The sequence below is a fragment of the Agelaius phoeniceus genome, chromosome 27, assembly GCF_051311805.1.
Source record: "Agelaius phoeniceus isolate bAgePho1 chromosome 27, bAgePho1.hap1, whole genome shotgun sequence".
Classification (NCBI taxonomy): domain Eukaryota; kingdom Metazoa; phylum Chordata; class Aves; order Passeriformes; family Icteridae; genus Agelaius; species Agelaius phoeniceus.
The window spans coordinates 4,980,313-4,998,695 of NC_135291.1; the positions used below are offsets into that span (position 1 = coordinate 4,980,313).

Here is an 18,383-nt window from a genome sequence, read left to right on the forward strand (position 1 = left end):
CTGGATTCAGGCTGCAGTTGATTGTGTTTCCCGAAGTGCCGTACCATTGGAGGATTGAGGTTCTCGAACGAGCAGTTCAGGAAATTAAGCGTGAACATTGCTCATGCGAGACGGATGTGGGGAGGCTCTACCTTCATCGCCATTTTCTGATGTTCGAGAACCTTTTTCAGGCTCTGGTGGGCCCTCTCCACCATGGCTTGGCCTGTCGGGGAATAGGGGATGCCTGTTTTATGTTCTATTCCCCATTGTTGCAGGAACTGGCGCAATTCCTTGGACGTGTACGCTGGCCCGTTGTCTGTTTTGATGAGTTTGGGGATGCCCAGGACAGCGAATGCCTGAAGCAGATGCTTCATGCAATCAGCCGCCCTCTCACCTGTGTGGGCGGAAGCATAGATAGCGCCGGAAAAGGTGTCGATAGAAACATGCACAAAGCTCAACCGGCCAAATGCAGGGATATGCGTGACATCTGTTTGCCACACTTCGCAGCTTGACAGCCCTCTAGGGTTTGTCCCCAGGCTCATAGATGGCATCTGGTGGGACTGACACTGGGGACATGTCGCCACAATCGCCCTGGCCTGTTTGCATGTGAGGTGGAACTGGCGAACCAGACCAGGAGCGTTCTGGTGGAATCGCTGGTGACTAAGTTTGGCCTGTCCGAAAAGATCAGGGAGCGGGGCCACCTGAACAGGAGAGGCAAGGGCGTCTGCACGCCTGTTGCCTTCCGCAATGAACCCTGGCAAATCAGTGTGAGACCGGACATGCATCACGTAGAAGGGTTGCTCTCGGTGGGAGACTAGTTTGACAAGCTTCGAGAGCAATTCAAAAAGTCGGATGTTTGAGACGTCTTGAAGGATAGCACTCTCTGCTCTGGACACTACACCGGCTACGTATGCCGAATCTGTGACCAAATTAAAAGGCTCCGAGAACTTCTCAAATGCCCTAACGACAGCATCCAACTCGGCTACTTGTGGCGAACCTTCTACCACGGCAATGTCTGCCTCCCACTGTCGAGTTTGAGGATTCCGCCAAGTCACTACTGACTTGTGGGATGCTCCGGATGCGTCTGTAAAAACAGTTAGGGCATCGAGCGGGACTCTGCTCTGAATAGATTTGAGTGTTAACGTAAATTCTTGGTTGAATAATTTGTGGGCCGGCCGATTGACAGAAATTTGGCCGGTGTAACTATCCAGAGCTAACTGAAGCATTTCGTTGGTTTCGAAGACATTCTCAAACATCCTCATTTTGAGGTGGCCCGATTCGAATTTAATAGGGACGTGAATGCATTCCAAGTCCACACCTGCCAGCTCCCTGATCCGCGATCTCGCTTTCCGGATCAGGTCTGCCACCAGCTCAAGTGGCTGTGTCATTCTTTTGGGCCGGTGATGGCTGAGGAACACCCACTCTATGATTAAGAGGGGGTCCTCTGAGCTCTGGCCCTTACTTTTCCTGATGATATTGTCCCACTGAAAAAGCAACCCGTGGAGGTGTGGCAACTTCCCCAGGACGATAAAACGAAAGGGCAGGCCCGGTTGGTAACGGTGGGCCTGTCTGGCTGCAATTGAGCTTTGGATCTTTTCCAGCGCTGCCTGGGCTTCCGGGGTAAGGGCCCTGGGAGAACAGAGCTCCTCTCCCCCTTTCAACAAATTGAAAAGGGGGGCTAGGTCTTCAGTTGGAATTCCCAGCCAGGGTCTTACCCAGTTCAAAGACCCACACAGCTGATGGACATCAGCCAAACTCTTGATGTTTGTTCTGATTGCCAATTTTTGAGGAACAATGGTCCTCTTTGTGATTTCAAGGCCAAGGTACTTCCAAGGCGGCATCCGTTGAATTTTGTCTTGCGCCAATTCAAATCCTGCAGCAATCAACGCATTGGTTGTCAGGTCAAGAGCATGGGCTAGCAAGTCATCGGTCGGCGCACAAATCAAAATGTCATCCATGTAATGATGGATGATGACGTCCCCCACTGCTGCACGGATCGGGGACAACAGGGAAGCGACATACCACTGGCAGATCACAGGGCTGCATTTCATGCCTTGAGGAAGAACTGTCCAGTGGTAGCACTTGCCTGGGGCTTCACGATTGATGGAGGGAACCGTGAAGGCAAAACGCGGTGCATCTTCCGGGTGTAGGGGAATCTGGAAAAAGCAGTCTTTTATATCAACAACGGCCAGATTCCAATTTCGGGGGAGCATTGCTGGGGAGGGCATCCCTGGTTGAAGAGACCCCATGTCTTTTATGATGGCATTAATTTGCCTGAGGTCGTGCAAGAGTCGCCACTTATCTTTGTTAGGCTTTTTGATAACAAAAACTGGGGAGTTCCAGGGCGACATGGACTCTACCAAATGACCTTTTTGCACTTGTTCTTGCACGAGCTCGTTGAGCGCCGCTAATTTTTGTTTATTGAGTGGCCACTGCGCCACCTGGACTGGTGTATCTGACTGCCAATTCAATTTCCAGGTGGGGCGCTCTTCAGTGGCCGCTGCCCGAAAAACCTGGGGAGCTGCTGGTAGGTCAATTTTGGCTCCCCACTGGGCCAAGAGGTCTCTTCCCCACAGGGGCTCTGTATAATCTAAAACGAATGGACGGACGGAAGCCAATTGTCCGTCTGGCCCCGTAATTTGCACAACGCTCCTTGATTGTCTAGCTAATTGAAGGCCCCCTACACCACGAATCCGCCCTGGAACGTTTTGCAGATCCCAATGCGACGGCCATTCCCAAGAGGGAATGACTGTGACATCTGCCCCTGTGTCTAAAAGGCCGTACATTGCGACTTTCTCCCCTCCTTTGGAAAGCATACACATAACTTTGGGTTTTTCTTGTCCAAGGGCTTGGGCCCAGGCTACCGAATGTTGCTGTAGTAAATTGTGTTGAGCTCTCAGTGAAGATGTGGTGGTTGGGTTCTGCTCTGCCACACGAATGGCTTGAGCGATGATTTGCCCCTTGGGCAGGAAGAGAGGAGGACAGACACAGTGCAGCAGGAGTGAGAATTGTTCCAGGCCAGCCGGTAGCAGACCTGGGACAATACTCACCCCTGGTGGGGTCGTCTTTGTGTCACCAAACACGACAAACTTACAGCTCACCCGCTCCCAATCCTCCGGGCACTCAGGAAGCACGGTCACTTGGTGGAATTCTGCAGAGCGGAGATGGATCGGCTCTGCGAGCTGCAACCTGCAGGACGAAACACAAGACAAGGTAGTTAAAGATGGCTGAGATTGGTAGAATGTCAAGTCCGGTAAATGGTCAAAGTCGGTGGATGGAGGCTGGCTCCCTTCATCCTCCCCCCTCCCTCCAGATGTCAAAGCACCAAGGACTGCCTCCTGATTTCTGTCTTGGCGCAGGGGGGCACTGCGCTGCCATATCAGTTTTTTTGAGGTGCCCTTCCTGGGGCTCCCTGTTGCTGCCTTTTAAATTCGTAGAATTGTTTTCTCAATGGGCACTGGGGCATCCAGTGCCCAACCTTGCCACATAAGTGGCAAGGCGCAGCGGGTGGAGCGGAAACAGGGGTAGGTGGTTGTTCTGTCCCTTGGAGGGCTGGGCAGCACTCGGCAGATGGACCGGCTTCTTCCGCGGCGGCGGCAGCTTGTGGAGATGGCGGCTTTGGACGACGAATGACTGTGGGTGGTGCACTGGCAGCTGACGGAACGAGGACCTTTTTCCTGCACACTTCGAGCATGTCGCGGAGAGTGCGAGGCGGCTCCAGGGGGAGGCTATTGATGGCTTCGCGGCAGGCTGGGTTAGCGTTCAGAAACGCTACTTGCTTCAGCACTTCAGACTGCACGCTCTCGCCTTCCACTTGACTGTTGACTGAACATCGGAGCCGCTCTACAAACTCAAGGAAAGGTTCCTCTGCGCCCTGCAAAACTCGAGTATACGGAATTTGAGGCGCTGCCGCCCGCAACTCCAAGAAAGCTTTTTCAGCTGCCTTGGCAGTCTGCTGTAGCGCCTCTATTGGGATGGTCCTTGCTTGAATGTGACCATCGGCCCAGTCTCCGGTTCCTAAAAGGTGGTCAATGGAAAGCACTTCTCCCTCAGTGCTAAGGCGGGAGTTCGGGCTATTCCATAGGGATGGGAGCACTCTTAGGACTTCTTTTCTCCATGCCCCCTCCCAGAGCACTTGCTCCGAGGTGTTGAGGAGGCAGGAGAAAACTCTACGGAGATCGGCTGGTGTGATTACCGACTCCGAGAGGACGGCCTGAAGGAGTCCCCGAAAATATTCGGAGTCTCGCCCGAACTCTTTTTGGGCTTTACACAACTCTTTCATAGAAGAGTGGGAGAAGGGGACCCACTGCGCCAGCGTCACGCCTTCCCCCACTGGGTGAAACGCAACCGGGGCGGCTGATGGGATGGCAGCCGGTCCCAGCTTCCGGATTCCCACGCTCTCCCCCCCTCCCAAATCGTGGGAAACGGAAGAGGAGGCGTGAGAACCGGAAGCGGAGGAGGCGGAGGCGTGGCGTGAGAGCTGGGTGGGAGGATCTACAGCAGAGTGTCTTGCCCCTTGGGAGGAGCTTGCCGGCCCCAAAAGGAAATCTGGAGGTGGTGGGAAATGAGGAGAAGGGGGCGGAGTCGGGGGAGGAGATGGAGGAGGAGGAGGAGGAGAAGGGGCTGGACGGGGCGGAGTAGGGGAAGGGCAGGATCTGGGGATGGAGCAAGAGGGATGATGGGAAGAAGAAGGGAGTTTTCCCGCCTGAACCACACAGTCTCCGCCATCTTGTGACTTAAAGTCGCCATTTTGATGAGGAGACTGAAACTGAACTTTGGGTTTTGTAACTGGGGTGGTGGAAGTAGGAGCGAGGGGTATAGGATCAGGCTCTCTGAGAGACTGGCCAGGTCTCACAGGGCAAGGGGACTGAGCCGAGGGGAAACCCAGGGAATGGTGGACACCTGGCGCGGGGCTGACGCGGTCTGCTTTCCCCCGGGACTCGGTACGGGAAGGAGGGCGACAGGGACGAGGGATAGGAACAGAGGGTCGGGGAGAACTGGGGCACGAACGGGGGTTTGGTGGCTGCTTCGAGGGATCAGATTTTTGTCTCAGAGCTTGAAGGAGAAGTGAAATCCAATAGAAATGTTTTTCAAAGGAACGTTCTCCAGTCTGGATATTTCTCTGCAGTCTATGCTGCACTTTCTTTAGGAAAGCAGGGTCCAGAACTGAGGCAGGAGAAACGTCAGGGAAGTTCGAAAACAGCCACTGAATTAAACTCTTAATTTCTTTCTTATTAACCTTGACTTTCCCTCCCCCCAGGGATCCCAAAACTTGGTAATAGACTCCCTTCTGGGATGCAGACAATTTCGCACCCATCCCTCGGAGATGTTAACTGGGGAGGTCTGCAACCCAACTCAACCCAAACGTTGCAGGAAAGCGTTAAAGAAACTGAAAGTAAAAGGTAGAAAAGGGGGTCCCAATCCGGCCCTTACCCCAAAAGAGAGAAATAGAAAAGCAAGAAATCGGAATGAAACCGAGAGGGGTAAGGTGGTGACACCGAAAACGGCCACAAGAAACTCACCCTGTCGGCGGGACGAACCAAAACTGCAACGCAGGGGAGGCTCTGCACGCAGGACAGTCTCTCTGGATGCTGGAGAGGGCGCTGTCCTTATCTCCTAGGAGCACCACTCTCTAAAACAAGAGCGTGCTACACTGAGGAGTGGCTTGTCGCTCAATAGGATTTGTAATCCAAATACGAAAGGCGGTCAGATACAGGTCCAGATCACAGTCCTCTGGGACGATCCCAGGCGATCACAGCAGACGCGTCCAGACGCTGCTTTTGGCCGCCCCACGTTGGGCGCCAAGCCTGCGGCTGCGCTGATTGCAAGAGACCCGGCTGCTCACAGCCCAGCACGCAGTCTGGGTGCTTGCCCGACTCGGAGTCGGGTCCGCACCTGTGGGTCACAGCCTCACAAGAGAGCGATAGCCACGAAGCGCGCAGAGACGAAGAGAGGACTCAGGCAGTGAAGGGAGAAACGTTGGATTTATTGACCAACAAATGGGAGAACTGAGGGAAGCTACAGGGAGCAAGGTAGGGGGAAGCTGCCTGAGCGAGGAGCAACTGGGATGTAACAACTTATAAAGGCAGGGGGTGGGGATGGGTGTAAACTTCCAACAACAAATCCGGACACAGAAACTTGGATACATACTAAAAGTGACAGAACAGGTTAACAAATCAAGGAAAAATTGAGGAGGGGCCCCAGCCCCTGACCAATCACCCGACGCCTTGGAGAGAAGAGCCTAGAAGAAGAGGATGGGTCGCCGGGTGACGGACAAGGGGACTGGGGAGGGGAAAACTTGGATACATGAAAGAAACCATAGCAACACAGGAGGGGCGAAAGGATTGACATAAAACTGCTCGAAGCAGGGGAATTCCAAGACAAAACCATTAATACTTAGGATGGGGGGGCTGGAGTGAACCAAGAACAAGACACCACAGAATCCCATTTGAAGCTCTTCTGACATTCCAAGCACTCATACAGGGCCATTCCCCAGTGTGGATCTTGTGGTGCTTGCTCAGGTCGGAGGTCCCACTGAAGCTCTTCCCACATTCCCCACACTCCCAGGGCCTCTCCCCAGTGTGGATGTTCAGGTGTTCCATCAGGGTGGAGCTTTTGGTTGAAACCCTTCCCACATTCCAAGCATTTGTGGGGCTTCTCCCTGCCATGAGGCTTCTCCACCAGCTCTGAGCTCTGGCTGGATCTCCGGCCACCTTCCTAGCTCAGGGGGGCTCTTTCCTCCCTGCAGCTCCCTGGGCTGGGTTTGCAGCCTCTCCTCATGCGGAATGTCTGGGGCTTTTCCTCCTCCTCCATCTGGCCACAGCTTGGGAATGACAGACCCTGGTTTGGGGAAACCAATGTGGGAGCGCCTTGGAGTAGAGGCTCCTCCTGGCCAGGTCCATCTCTAGAAGTCAGCAGGAGTCTTCTGTCCATGAAAATCCCCACAATGTCAAGATTCAGCCCCAAAAAACTCTCCCAGCAGTTCCCTATTGCTGATCTCCCCACTTTTGGGGTTCAAGAGGTTTCCTTTCCTTAGGATCATGGGGGTCCAATGGTTCCAGGGCTTCTCCATTCTCTGGCGTCCTGCTCAGGGATGATCCAGGGCCTTTTGGGGGTCCATGGGGGCCCTTCTCCCCTGATGCTCTACTCTGAGATCCCAGGGGTCCCAGGGGTCCCTCCTCTCCAGGCTCCCCCCCTTTCCAGTCTGCCGGGGTCCCCCAGCTCTGGGATCGCCCCTCTCTGCTCTCCCCACTCTGGGGGTCCCAGGGGTTCCCCTCCTCTGCTCTCCCGGCAGTCCCCAGGACCAATGTCCTCCCCTGCCCATACTGGGCAATGGCCACGTGGGCCCCCAAAGATCCCCCCCAAGGGGCTCAGCTTTGGGGTCCTGCAAGATCCAAACCTACACACACAGAGAAAACAAAACCTCCCAGAGACACCAGATGATATTTGGGGTCAATTCCACAATCTGCAAGCTCCAAACACACCCCAATAAAAAACCCTCTCAGGGACCCCCCGATAGATTTGGGACGAGCTCCCCCTCCCCACTGAGCTGCAAGACGAGCTGGGGGCGATGGTCCCGTGGCTGCGGCCACAGGGGGCACTGGAACCTCCTGTTCCTCCTGTTCCTGCTCCTGCTCCTCCTTTTCCTCTCTCCCTCCTCCTCCTCCTCCTTCCTAATCCCACCTCCTCCCCAGTTCCTGCCTTCTCTGTATTTAGAGTGGAGGACCTTGCTTGTTTTTAGAACTAGAACAAAGATCCCAGATGGAACAAGGCTTGCTGCTTTTAGTCAGAACTATCAGTGACTAAAGGTCACGTTTCCTTTGCTTTGGTCCTGTCCTTGTTCTCCTCAGTGTTCAGGCTGGGCTATGGGGTGTCCTTGTTTGCTGCATTTTCTGAGTTCCTCTTGCATCCTTTGGGCCATGGGCTGTGCCCTGGGAGGGTTCTTTGTGCTCCTTTGTGACACAGGAGAACCTTCCAGGCAGTTTCTGCGTGAGCTGCTGCTGGGATGTCACAGGAACAGCGCCACGTCCCCGTGGTGTTCCCGTTGCTGTGGGACACGGAGGCCTCAGTGCCCAGAGTGGCTCTGGGCTCGCTGCCGGAGGATCCTCCTGCCCGAGGCATTCTCAGCAGCCAGCCCAGCCCTGTCCTTCTGTGCTTGCAGGGCTACAGGCTGCAGGCGTGTGCAGCGCAGCCAAAATGATCCAGCACGTGGCTGCTGCAGTTTGCACTCTGTACTCTGTGGCTTATTCGGGGTATTTTTTAACCCACTTGGCACGTAAGTTGAGGTTTTCCCTCGGTGCAGCATCTGTGGCTTTGGGCTTGCTGTGTGCTTTCTGTTCTTCCTCTGGAGCTGAGTTGACTTTGGAATCAAATTGCCATGAAGACACCATTGCTTTGGGAGAGCTCCTGCCAGCAGCTGCAGCTGAAAAAGGGGGTGTCTGCAGCCAGCGGGGCATGCACAGCATCTGCAATGAGCCCTGGGGGGTTCTGTTCCCTCAAGCAGGGAGTCTGTGCCAGTTCCATCTGAGCCTGGAACTGCCTCCGTTTGCTGCTCCAGCCAAGAACTGACCCAGCCCAGTATTTTGTGCTTGTTCTCTTGCTTGCTGTGGGAAGGGACTGTGGCTCCTGGAGGGATGCTGTGAAAGTAAAATGCTCTCTTGGGGTTGCCTTGCTCCGTGGCATTTCCCACCACTGGCAGTTTTTCTCCTAACAGCATCTGGTTCATGTTCCCTCTCCCATTGCAGGGCACCTCATGTCTGCATTCCGAGCAGCTCCTCCTTCGGTGAGTGGGAAAGGAACCTTTGGTGTTTGGAATTGTGCAGCAAGTTGTGAGCTCGGCATGTGGCAGTCGAGGGCCAGTCTGGGAGGCTGAAGGAAAGGTCCTGTCAGTGTCTTTGCAGCAGCAGCAGCAGCAAAGGAATTCCCATCAGTTTTCTCCTTTTCTGCTGAAGAGTTTTTGAAGAGCTGCAGGTCTGGTTTTGCAGGCAGAGGATTGCTTGCTGGCTTTAGCCATGGTGGAATATCGAATTCCCAACAATAAGTGGCAATGTCGACTGTAGCCCATTGTTAGTTGGAACAGCTCCAAACCAAATTTCTGCGTAGTGCAGCTGGATGTGCAGCTGAGGATAAATAAGGTGATAACTGAGATAGAACTTCCTGTCCCTCACGCTGCCGTCTGTCCACAGGGCACAGAAGCAGCACCAGCACCTCCTGGGGCTCCCTCTGCTTACGAAGAGGAGGCCCAAGAGGAGGAAGACAGCAGTGAGCTTCCCGCTGCTCTGGGGGACGATGGTGAACTTCCCTCAGTGCTGGGAGATGACAGTGAACTTCCTGCTGCTCTGGGAGATGAGGGCGAACATCCCGCGGGGTGGGAATGCAACGGCGAGGCTCCCGCGGGGTGGGACAAGGACAGGGGACATCTCCCGGCCTGGGACGAGGACGGTGGATGTCCCCTGGTGTGGGACCAGAGTGGCCAAGCTCCCACAGAGTGGGATGAGGACAATGGACATCTCCCAGTGTGGGATGAGGATGGAGGATACCCTGTGGCTTGGGAAGAGGAGAGTGAACATCTCCCAGCATGGGAAGTGGACAGCAAACATCCCCAGGCTTGGAAAGAGGATGGCGAACCTCCAGCATTTTGGGAAGAGGATGGAGAAGCTGCAGCATTTTGGGAAGAGGATGGAGAAGCTGCAGCATTTTCGGAAGAGGATGGAGAAGCTCCCTCTGCTTGGGAAGAGGACAATGAACCTCCCTCTGCTGTGGGATCCTGGGCTGAACATTCTGACAGCAGCACAGCCGGGCAGCCAGAGGGGAGAGGGGAGTGGTGCCTGATGCAGCTGAGTACGTCTGCTCTGTTCCTGGGTGCCCGAGCAGGTGCTGTGTGTGTGTCTGGGCATCAGCTGCACCCAGTGTTGCTCTGCAGCTGAATGTCACCGAGCCATTTATTGTCCTTCCCCAGCTGACACCAAGGGGCTCACGGCCCCAGGGAGTGGGGCTGCTTCTGGCTCTGCTGCAAGGCAGGGTCTCACTCTGGGAGGGAGCGTCTTCCACGTGGTTTCTTTCAGGGAACACCGTGAGCGAGGAGGAGCCTGCCGAGAAATACCTGGAACTGGAGCAGATTGGCCAAGGGTAAGTGCACGGCAGCTACTGCTGCACAAGCAGGGCCGGGTGTTGTGCTGGTGCAGGATCAAGTGAGAAGTCAGGAGAGCTCCAAGCAGCTTCAGACACTGGGCTACCATCCTGCTGTCTCTCAGTCCTGATCAGAATTGATAACTGTGGTCAGAAGGTGCCGTCAAAGGCCCCTGAGGCTGGCAGTGTCCTGCCTGCAGCAAGGAGCAGGACCTGGAAGATCTTCTGTCCCTGGAACTGGATTGCCTAAAAGGGCAACTCACCATCTGGTGACTGTCAGAAAACAGTTCTCAAGAAGATTTCTTTCAAATATTTTCCTTCAAAAAATATCCACTGGTCAGGATTATCAACCTAATGGTTTAGAAACAGAAACCAGAGATGAACTAATAAGTGCTCTATTCTAGCACAGGTAGCAGACCCCATCCATTCAGTAACAGACACAGAGCTGATGCACTCTGGGGGAAAAAGCATCACCTGCCGGATGGCAGGGCCCTTGTGGAACCTGCAGGTCTTAGGCAGGAAGTGGAAAAGCATGAAATGCATTCTTTTCCAGTTCTTTAGACACCCATTTATCCTCCTAGCTTTGGAACTAAAGCAATTCAGGGTGGATATTTGGGATTTGCTCCAGCCCAATTCCTTCATGTTGGGTCTTAGTTTTCTCCTGCACACCTTGCATGGCAGAGGGCTGGTGGCTGCTGTGCTGTTGTTGGAAGGGTCGATGCAGCCAGGTGTTTGTGAACGCTGCAGGCAGCAGAGATCTCCTGTCTGGGCTGGCTTTCCCTGCCAGGGCCTAAAGCGCTGCTTCTTTCTTCTCTGCTGTTTTGTCTCCAGGGCTTTTGGAACCGTTTATAAAGGACTCGACAGGGCCACTGGAGGAGAGGTCAGTGCCAACACGCCCAGCACGTCTGGCAGCTCTCCAGGGCTTTCCCCTCTGCTGGGAGCTGTGGCTGCAGCTTTGGGGGCCAGCAGAGCTTTCCTGCCTGGGCTGCTCCTCTGAAGGCAGAGCAGTGTCAGCCTGCAGAGCACAGCTGGGACAGACTTGGTCCTTCTGAAGCACCAAAGGAATGCAAGGAGGGCAGCGGTGTCTGTCAGAGCAGGACACGCTGGCTTGGCCTTCATATCTAAAAGTGTGAATGCATCAGCTGCTGGAGACTGAGGCCCAATTTATCTTCATCCCAACCTTAGACAGGAACATTATTTAGCTATTCTTAGCTAAACTATAACAATATTATTTCCATCCTGCCTTTTATCTTCAAAGGATACCTCAAGGCCTAATTAGGGAGAGATCCTGCTTGGGCTCAATTTGGGTTTTAGTCCTACTTCAGCTGTTCACAGAGAGAGAGGGAGAGAAATGAGAAGATGGATGTCCAGAGCAAAGGTTTCTCCTAAACCCTGAAGTTGTGTTTGGTCTGGTGTCAGTGACAGCCTGTGACAGGGATCACCTGAGCAATGGGTGTGCGTGTCTGCTTTGTTGTGCAATCCCAAACAGAGCAGTTGCATCTGAAATCATGACCAAATCCCATAGAATTGCTAAGGGGTTCCTGGCTGTTTTGCTCTGTTTTCAGAGAACCAGAATTACCTCCTGCTTGCAAAATGGGTTTGAATAATAATAATAAGAGTGTTGAGGCCATTTGAGAAGACTGTAGGTGCAGAGAATGTTGTTAGAGCTTTGAGGCTGACAGCTGAGGGACCATTTCTGCAGAGCTTGCAGGGCCAAATGTCTCTGGCCATGTGTCCTGTAAGCAGCCCCCAGCTGGCAGAGCAATGGGCTGTGGGAATGGCCCTTGCTGAGCTCTGGTGTCCCATCCCAAGGCAGTTTGGCACAGCCCGGCTCTGTCGCTCCACAAAGACTCGCTCCGTGTTTGCTGTGGCCTCCTGCCACAGACTCCTCCAGTTCAAGGCTGCAATGTCCCTTCAGGTGGCCATCAAGAAAATGAGTCTCAGAGGGCAGAACAGGGAACGAGCTGTGAATGAGATCCTGCTCCTGAAGGACAAGAAGAACCCCAACATTGTCAACTCTTTGGACAGGTGAGTGCTTCAGCTCTGATCCCGAGCCCGGGCCCTGCGTTAACCTTTCCTGGCATCAGGAGTCTGTAGCCTGTTTTGAAAATGCCTGACCCAGCCACATCTTCCCAAACCAACAGCCTGGCAGTTCACTCCTTCCATGTGCTTTGGTTGCTTTGCTTTGGTTTTCCTTCAAGTTGACCCCGTTTGCTGTGTCTCCCAGCAAGTGCTGATAAACCACAGCAGAAATTATTTCCCTTGGCTTCTTCTTCCCAGCCCTTTTCCATTGCTAAAAATGCCAGTAAGACCAAGTTCTTGTTTCCAGAAATGACTCATTTGCCCATTTTTCACTGGCCTTGCCTGTTTCTGAAGGGACTTTCTGAAAGGTTTTCTGACTGCTTTTGTCCCAAGTGCTGCACGGCCTCCTCCCCTGGATAACCCTTGCAGTTGTGTTGCCTTGTTCTGGAGGGAATGGTGGAACTGATGAGTTCAGAAGCTGAACCAGCTGGGGCCAAGGGTTGTGATTCCATATTGATCTGGGCTGTTGCTAAACTGCATTTTTCACCTGCTTGCCATCCAAAGCCTCTCCTTTCTCACAGGTGTCTCCTTCCCCTTTAGACTGTGCAGATTCCAAGGGCTGTGCAGCCTGGCAGGAATGTCTCTCCATCTGATTCTGTCCTCACTGACAAGTGACCTGGAAACAAAACTCCACTCCAGGCTTTTCTATGGGGGAACTGAGCTCTGCACTTTCATCTCCATGCCATTGTTTTCCTCTTCCAGCTTCCTTGTTGATGGAGATCTCTGGCTGGTGATAGAATATATGGATGGAGGAACTTTGCGGGACGTTGTCAGACAGACACACATGGCTGAAGGAGAGATGGCAGCTGTCAGTCGGGAGGTGAGGGATCCTGCTTGTCACTCCCATGGCTGGGACATGATGGTCCTTCCAAACAGGGCGTGAGAAAAGGAGTGGCTCCATGCTCAGGGCTTTGTTTCTGAGTTGTTTTCATGAGCTGGAGAAGAAAGAGCCTCTGCAGTGAACGGCCTGCCAGCATCACTGCACTTCTACTCTGTTCTTGTTCTCTCTCCTGCTGTTGTGGTACTCTCTGTGTGCTTTGGATTTGATTTGCTGTTCTCAGCTTTGCCTTGAACCGTTTGCCTGGAGCTTGTGTGCACTGCACTCCTGGCCTGTCACAGCAAAGCTGCTGCTGGCAGAATTCTGAGCTGTCCTTTCTGGTGTGATATATTCCAGCCATTGGTTTTTGCCCTTGTGTTTATTGTTCTCTATCAGTGTCTGCAGGGCCTGGATTTCCTCCATTCCAACCGGGTGATCCACAGGGATCTGAAGAGCTCCAACATCCTCCTGGGCATGGACGGCTCTGTCAGGCTGGGTGGGTGTTCCTGGCCAGGCACGGCGCTCCCGGGCTGCGGGGCTGGGGCTGCTTCCCAGGGAGGGCCAGAGCCCCACAAGGGCTGCTGGGGGCACTGCCCGGCCCCTGCTGCCAGCTGAGAGCAGCTGCCCCTGCAGAGAGCTCAGGAGAGGAGCAGGGGGCCAGCAGTGCCTTTGCTCTGGCCATGGCCCTTCCAGAGGGGCAGCAGTGGGAATCTAAAGCTCCAAGGGAATCAGTAAAAGCCACTGAAGGAAAGCTGAGGGTTTCTTGAAGGGCTCAGTTCCATCTTTCCTTGGCTACAGCCCTGAGGGCTTTTCCAGCTGACTTCACTACTGCATTCTCAGACTGAGCGTGGGGAATCTTTGTGCTTGGTTTCCTCATTGCAGCTGCCTTTGACAGGGTTTGTTTCTGTCCTCAGCTGATTTTGGCCTCTGCGCTCAGCTCAGCCCTGAGCAGGACCAGCGCAGCTCCATGGTGGGCACTGCTCACTGGATGGCCCCAGAAGTTGTGACCAGATCTCCTTATGGCCCCAAGGTGGACATCTGGTCCTTCGGCATTGTGACCATCGAGATGGTGGAAGGAGAACCTCCTTACTTCAGGGAAACGGCGGCCATGGTAAGAGGCAAATTCTCCAGTGCCTGCAGAGGCTGCGAGCACAGGGGGACCCTGCACTGGGAGCAGCAGCTGGAGGTTTCTGCACATGGGAAGGGAATTCCCAGAGGACTTGTGCCTCTACACAGATGAATGTTCTGCAGTCTCCAGCAACAATTTGCTTTGGGCTTTTCGTTGTTGCAGCTCTTCTAGCTGTGAGGATGACCTGGAAATATGAAGCAAGTGCATCAGCTCTAATGTTATCTTGCAAGAAAACCCCACACCATCCCCAAATCCCAGCCCCAAACCCAACAAGATTTCTGCAGGAGTTTCTAAAAGAGGTTTTGCAAGATGATCTCCCCTGATTCTTCTCACTGGGAAACTTGTTGAAAACATGAAGATGATGGTTTAACATCCCCATAGTCTAACACATTTCTTTCCTAGTCCAAACTACTGTGTCACCAAGCCTGAGCTTTCAGCATCACAAACCTCCTGTTTCTTGCCTGGCAGTTTCTGGGATGGGGCATCAGGAATGCATTTACTTGAGTGTCAGTGGCACTGCAGAGATGCACTTGATGGAAGAGTCCTCTGAAATAACACAGGCAGACCACACTGAATCTGGAAAATGGCCTGTAAAGCTGGTGTCCATATTTGGAGAAGCAAAATGGGCTATTTCTGATGGAGGTTCCTACTAACAAAGCCAGCCAATGAAACTGGCTCTCAAGGCGAGATCATTTGGATGTTGCAGTGGCTGTGGCAGCCCCAGGGTTTGGGTTTTTTGGTTTGCATAGCAAAATGAGCTCTGAGCAGCATCTCTGGCAGGGAGGAAAGTGGCCCTGGAGCTGGGGCTGAGGCCCCGGGGTGGATGTGAGCCCGTGTGGGTGTGAAGGAAGCTGGCAGAGCGCTGAGTTTGCTTTCCCTGCAGGCTCGCGCTCTGATCCGGCAGAACGGGACCCCGCAGCTGCAGGAGCCCCGGCGCCTGTCGGCTCTGCTGCGGGACTTCCTCGAGTGCAGCCTGGAGCCGGACGAGGAGCGGCGCTGGGCTGCCCAGGAGCTGCTGCAGGTGAGAGCCAAGGGCTGCAGGGGAAGCAGCAGCGCCAGGGAGGGGTTTTCTTGTGGGGCCCCCTCCGATAGTCTCCAGTCTCGCTGCGTTCCACGCGCAGAGCGAGCAGAATCCTCGCCCGCTGTGGCCTGGCAGGCTCCTTTCGAGCTCATCTGGACCTGGTGCCCCACAGCGAGCAGGGACATCTTCAAGCAGCTCAGGGGCCTCAGAGCCCTGCCTGACCTGAGCTTGGATGTTTCCAGGCAGGAGGCACCTCCCACATCTCTGGGCACCCCCTGTCAGTGTTTCCCCACTCTCCCGGTTAAAAAATTCTTCCTTAGATCTAATCTGAGCCTGCTTCCCTCGATTTTCAAACCATTTCCCTTTGTCCTGTTGCAACAGAGCCTGTGAGGAACTTGACTCTGGAAAGTAACAGTTCATTTCTTTCCTTTTTATCCTTTGGGCAGCACCCATTTTTATCATCAGCCAAGCCTCTCTCCAGCCTGACCCCTCTGATCACTGCAGCAAAGAACCTGAGGGAGCAGCAGAGCAGATGAAGCACTTGAGGACAGCTTCTTCTTACAGTAGTTAGGACAATTAGTTAGTCATGGTAGTTAGCACTGGTAGTTAGTTAGGGTAGTTAGCATTGCTAGTTAGTTATGGTAGTTAGAGCAGCCTGTTTGTTATGAAAGTTTTATGAATAAAAACGCTCTTAAACCTCAACTCCCTTGACGTGTCCCTTCCCTCTCCTGCTGTGACTCAGCTGCACGGAGCAATGTGAGGGGAGGGCGGGCCCAGCCTGGCCCAGAGCTGAGCACCAGCAGAGCCCTGGCAGAGCCCAGAGCAGCCTGGGCACCTGCAGAGTCAGCCTGGAAGGAGGCGCTTGGAGCCTTCTCGGCTGCACCCGGCTCTTGGTTACAAACTGTGTGTGCTGGAAAATGCCACCGGCTCTGCAGGAGGGCAGAAGGGGCCCGGGGAAGGCCCAGGTGCTCCATGCAAGGGAAAAACCTGCCCTGGGTTTGTTATAAATAACTAGGTAGTGCTGGCTTTTGCTATTAGATATTGACTTCTGCAAAATATTCTTAATCACAACAATTTTGATAGAGTACAGTTTGTAATCACTTTTCACTGCTTTTGCTATAGTATAATTTGTCAGTTTTTTGTGGCCAATGCCCTGGCCCCTGTGTAGCTCATATCCTCAGAACATCATTTATGGATGATATTTCAGTTTGAGGACAGTGTGAAAAACATACATTATAGTTTTGGCTTTTGCAAAATATTAAAGTGGATGCCATGTGTTGTGCATTAGAATGTTAACTTTTGCAGAAGTAGCCGTAGTTGTGAAATAAGAACTAATGCTTTTATTTTTGTAACTAACTGACAATAACAACTCAGAGATATTTGTGAAATAGCTAATGTTCATTTAAAGTACTTGTGGAAGTAGCTAAAAGCATCTGCATGGTCAGATAACATCTAAGGAAGGGATGTGATGAGGCCCCTGCCACTGACCCTTCCACTGTCAATAACTGTCACCTGCTGAAACCACAGAACAGGGGCCCTTGTGAGGCAGTGACACACAACCCTCAAAACAGCAATCCACGATTCCTGCATGTGCTCTAAAAAGGCGAGTTGGGGGTCAAACCAACCTAAAGAATTCCTGGAACATGTAAATGAGTTCAAGGAAATGTTTGAATATATATAATCACTATGAATATGTATTTGAACAATACAATGGAGAAACTAGACAAGAAGAGTTGCTGTGGTTAACCGGTGTGCCTCTGGCCATTGCCAAGCACAAGCGCTGTTACTGATTTGTCCCTTATTATTCCTTATTAAACTTTCAAAAATTCTAAAGAGTGAGGCTCATTTCTCACAAAACCCAAGGTGCTCACCCCTTGTTCTTCCCCCAAAGCCAGGATTTGTCAACCCTAAACTTTGTCTGGACGGAGGAGAAGGAGGCTGCGAGGAAAAGGAAGATGCACTGGTGTGGAGTCTCATGGGAGTCTCAATCTCCCACCCGTGGAGGACTGGTCCCTAATAAGAAGAATAGATTTCAAGGTTATGGTGAAAAGCTTGCTTCTCCTATAGATCTTTGCAAGCACCAGCTGATTTTTGGAAAGTTATGTTATCCCATTGGCCTGTTGGCCTAATTATCCTAGTTCACCCCCTGTTACCCATCTCAGGTTAGTCCCTAGAATGTTCTCCCTCTCTGTCCCTCCATTCGCCCAGTTTACTGCATTCCTCTGCCCCTGTTTCCCTATTAGCTGTCCCGACCCTTAACCCCTCCTTTGCTCCATTTCCCCCATATCCATTGGACCCTGACCCTCAGCTCCACCCTCACTACCCCATACAAAAACCCCCTGTGCCCTCGGCTTGCACCCTGTCTTTGTGCCTGGACCCTGTTCAGCTCTGTCCCCTGTTCCTGTACCAATAAACCCAGTTTGCTGAGATCATACCCAGACCCATCCTGCCGACTTTGTCAGCTTTATAAAGCAGCCGTGAGCTCCGGGCTCCTGAGTGCCGGACGCTCCAAGGGCCTCGGCAGCGCCAGGATGCTCCAGACTGGGACTGCCAGGCAGGGCAGGAGGAATCACTGCCCCTTTCCCCTCCCTGCTGCTCCATCTCCCAGCCCAGCATCGCTGCAGGACAGCCTCACTGCCAACACCATCCTGCCAGGGATGGACTGGGGGGATCTCCTTCCCCTTCCCTCTGGCATGGAGGCAAATCCCATCTTCTCCTTGTCCACGCTCCTTCTTCTCCTCATTCTGTCCTACATCCATCTATGTTCCTTTCCCATCTCCTTCCTCCCTTGTTCCTTCCTCTCCTCCTGCCTTTTCCTTTTCCCTTCTCCCTGTCTCTTCCTCTCCTTGTCCTTCCTCCCTCACGCACTGAGCTGTGGACAGAGACCAGGGAGAACAAATCCCTGCCACAGAACCTCGTGGAAGAGGCCATTTGGAACAGCTCCACGGCGCAGGAATCCAATGGGGAGGAAAAGCCCCAGAGATCCCACACGAGGAGGGGCTGCAAACCCAGCCTGGGGAGCTGTGAGGAGGTAAAAGCTTCCCTGTGCCCGGAAGGGTGTGGGGAATGTGAGAAGAGCTTCAGGCAGAGCTCAGCCTATTCCTGGTACCTCCAAAAACGGCGGTGCCAGATGGAGAGATCCATGGAGTAGCAGAGATCCCCCTGCAGATCCATGGGGATGCAGAGATCCCCCTGCAGATCCATGGGGATGCAGAGATCCCCCTGCA

The 18,383-nt window shown here is 53.3% G+C and overlaps 2 protein-coding genes and 1 pseudogene across 3 annotated transcripts in view; 2 read left to right on the forward strand and 1 right to left on the reverse strand.

The window, feature by feature from the left end:
* Positions 1–18,383, forward strand: part of LOC143695956 (uncharacterized) — a 758,734-nt pseudogene that overhangs the window by 717,436 nt on the left and 22,915 nt on the right. The gene's annotated exons all lie outside the window — the stretch shown is intronic.
* Positions 1–18,383, reverse strand: part of LOC129131986 (uncharacterized) — a 150,508-nt gene that overhangs the window by 73,005 nt on the left and 59,120 nt on the right. The window lies entirely within an intron of this gene.
* LOC129131989 (serine/threonine-protein kinase PAK 3-like) lies at positions 8,176–15,692 on the forward strand. Its single transcript, XM_077191057.1, has 11 exons — positions 8,176–8,254; positions 8,724–8,761; positions 9,165–9,540; positions 10,044–10,107; positions 10,939–10,987; positions 12,026–12,135; positions 12,892–13,009; positions 13,403–13,502; positions 13,921–14,117; positions 15,019–15,156; positions 15,603–15,692. Exons 1-11 carry the CDS (start codon positions 8,176–8,178, stop codon positions 15,690–15,692), a joined length of 1,359 nt encoding a protein of 452 aa, XP_077047172.1.

Coding starts and splice junctions, on each gene's coding strand:
- LOC129131989 (XM_077191057.1), top strand. CDS start 8,176: ATGATCCAGCACGTGGCTGCTGCAGTTTGCACTCTGTACTCTGTGGCT. Junction 9,541..10,043: donor TGTGGCTTGGGAAGAGGAGA/GTGAACATCTCC, acceptor GGTTTCTTTCAG/GGAACACCGTGAGCGAGGAG. Junction 13,503..13,920: donor GGACGGCTCTGTCAGGCTGG/GTGGGTGTTCCT, acceptor TTCTGTCCTCAG/CTGATTTTGGCCTCTGCGCT.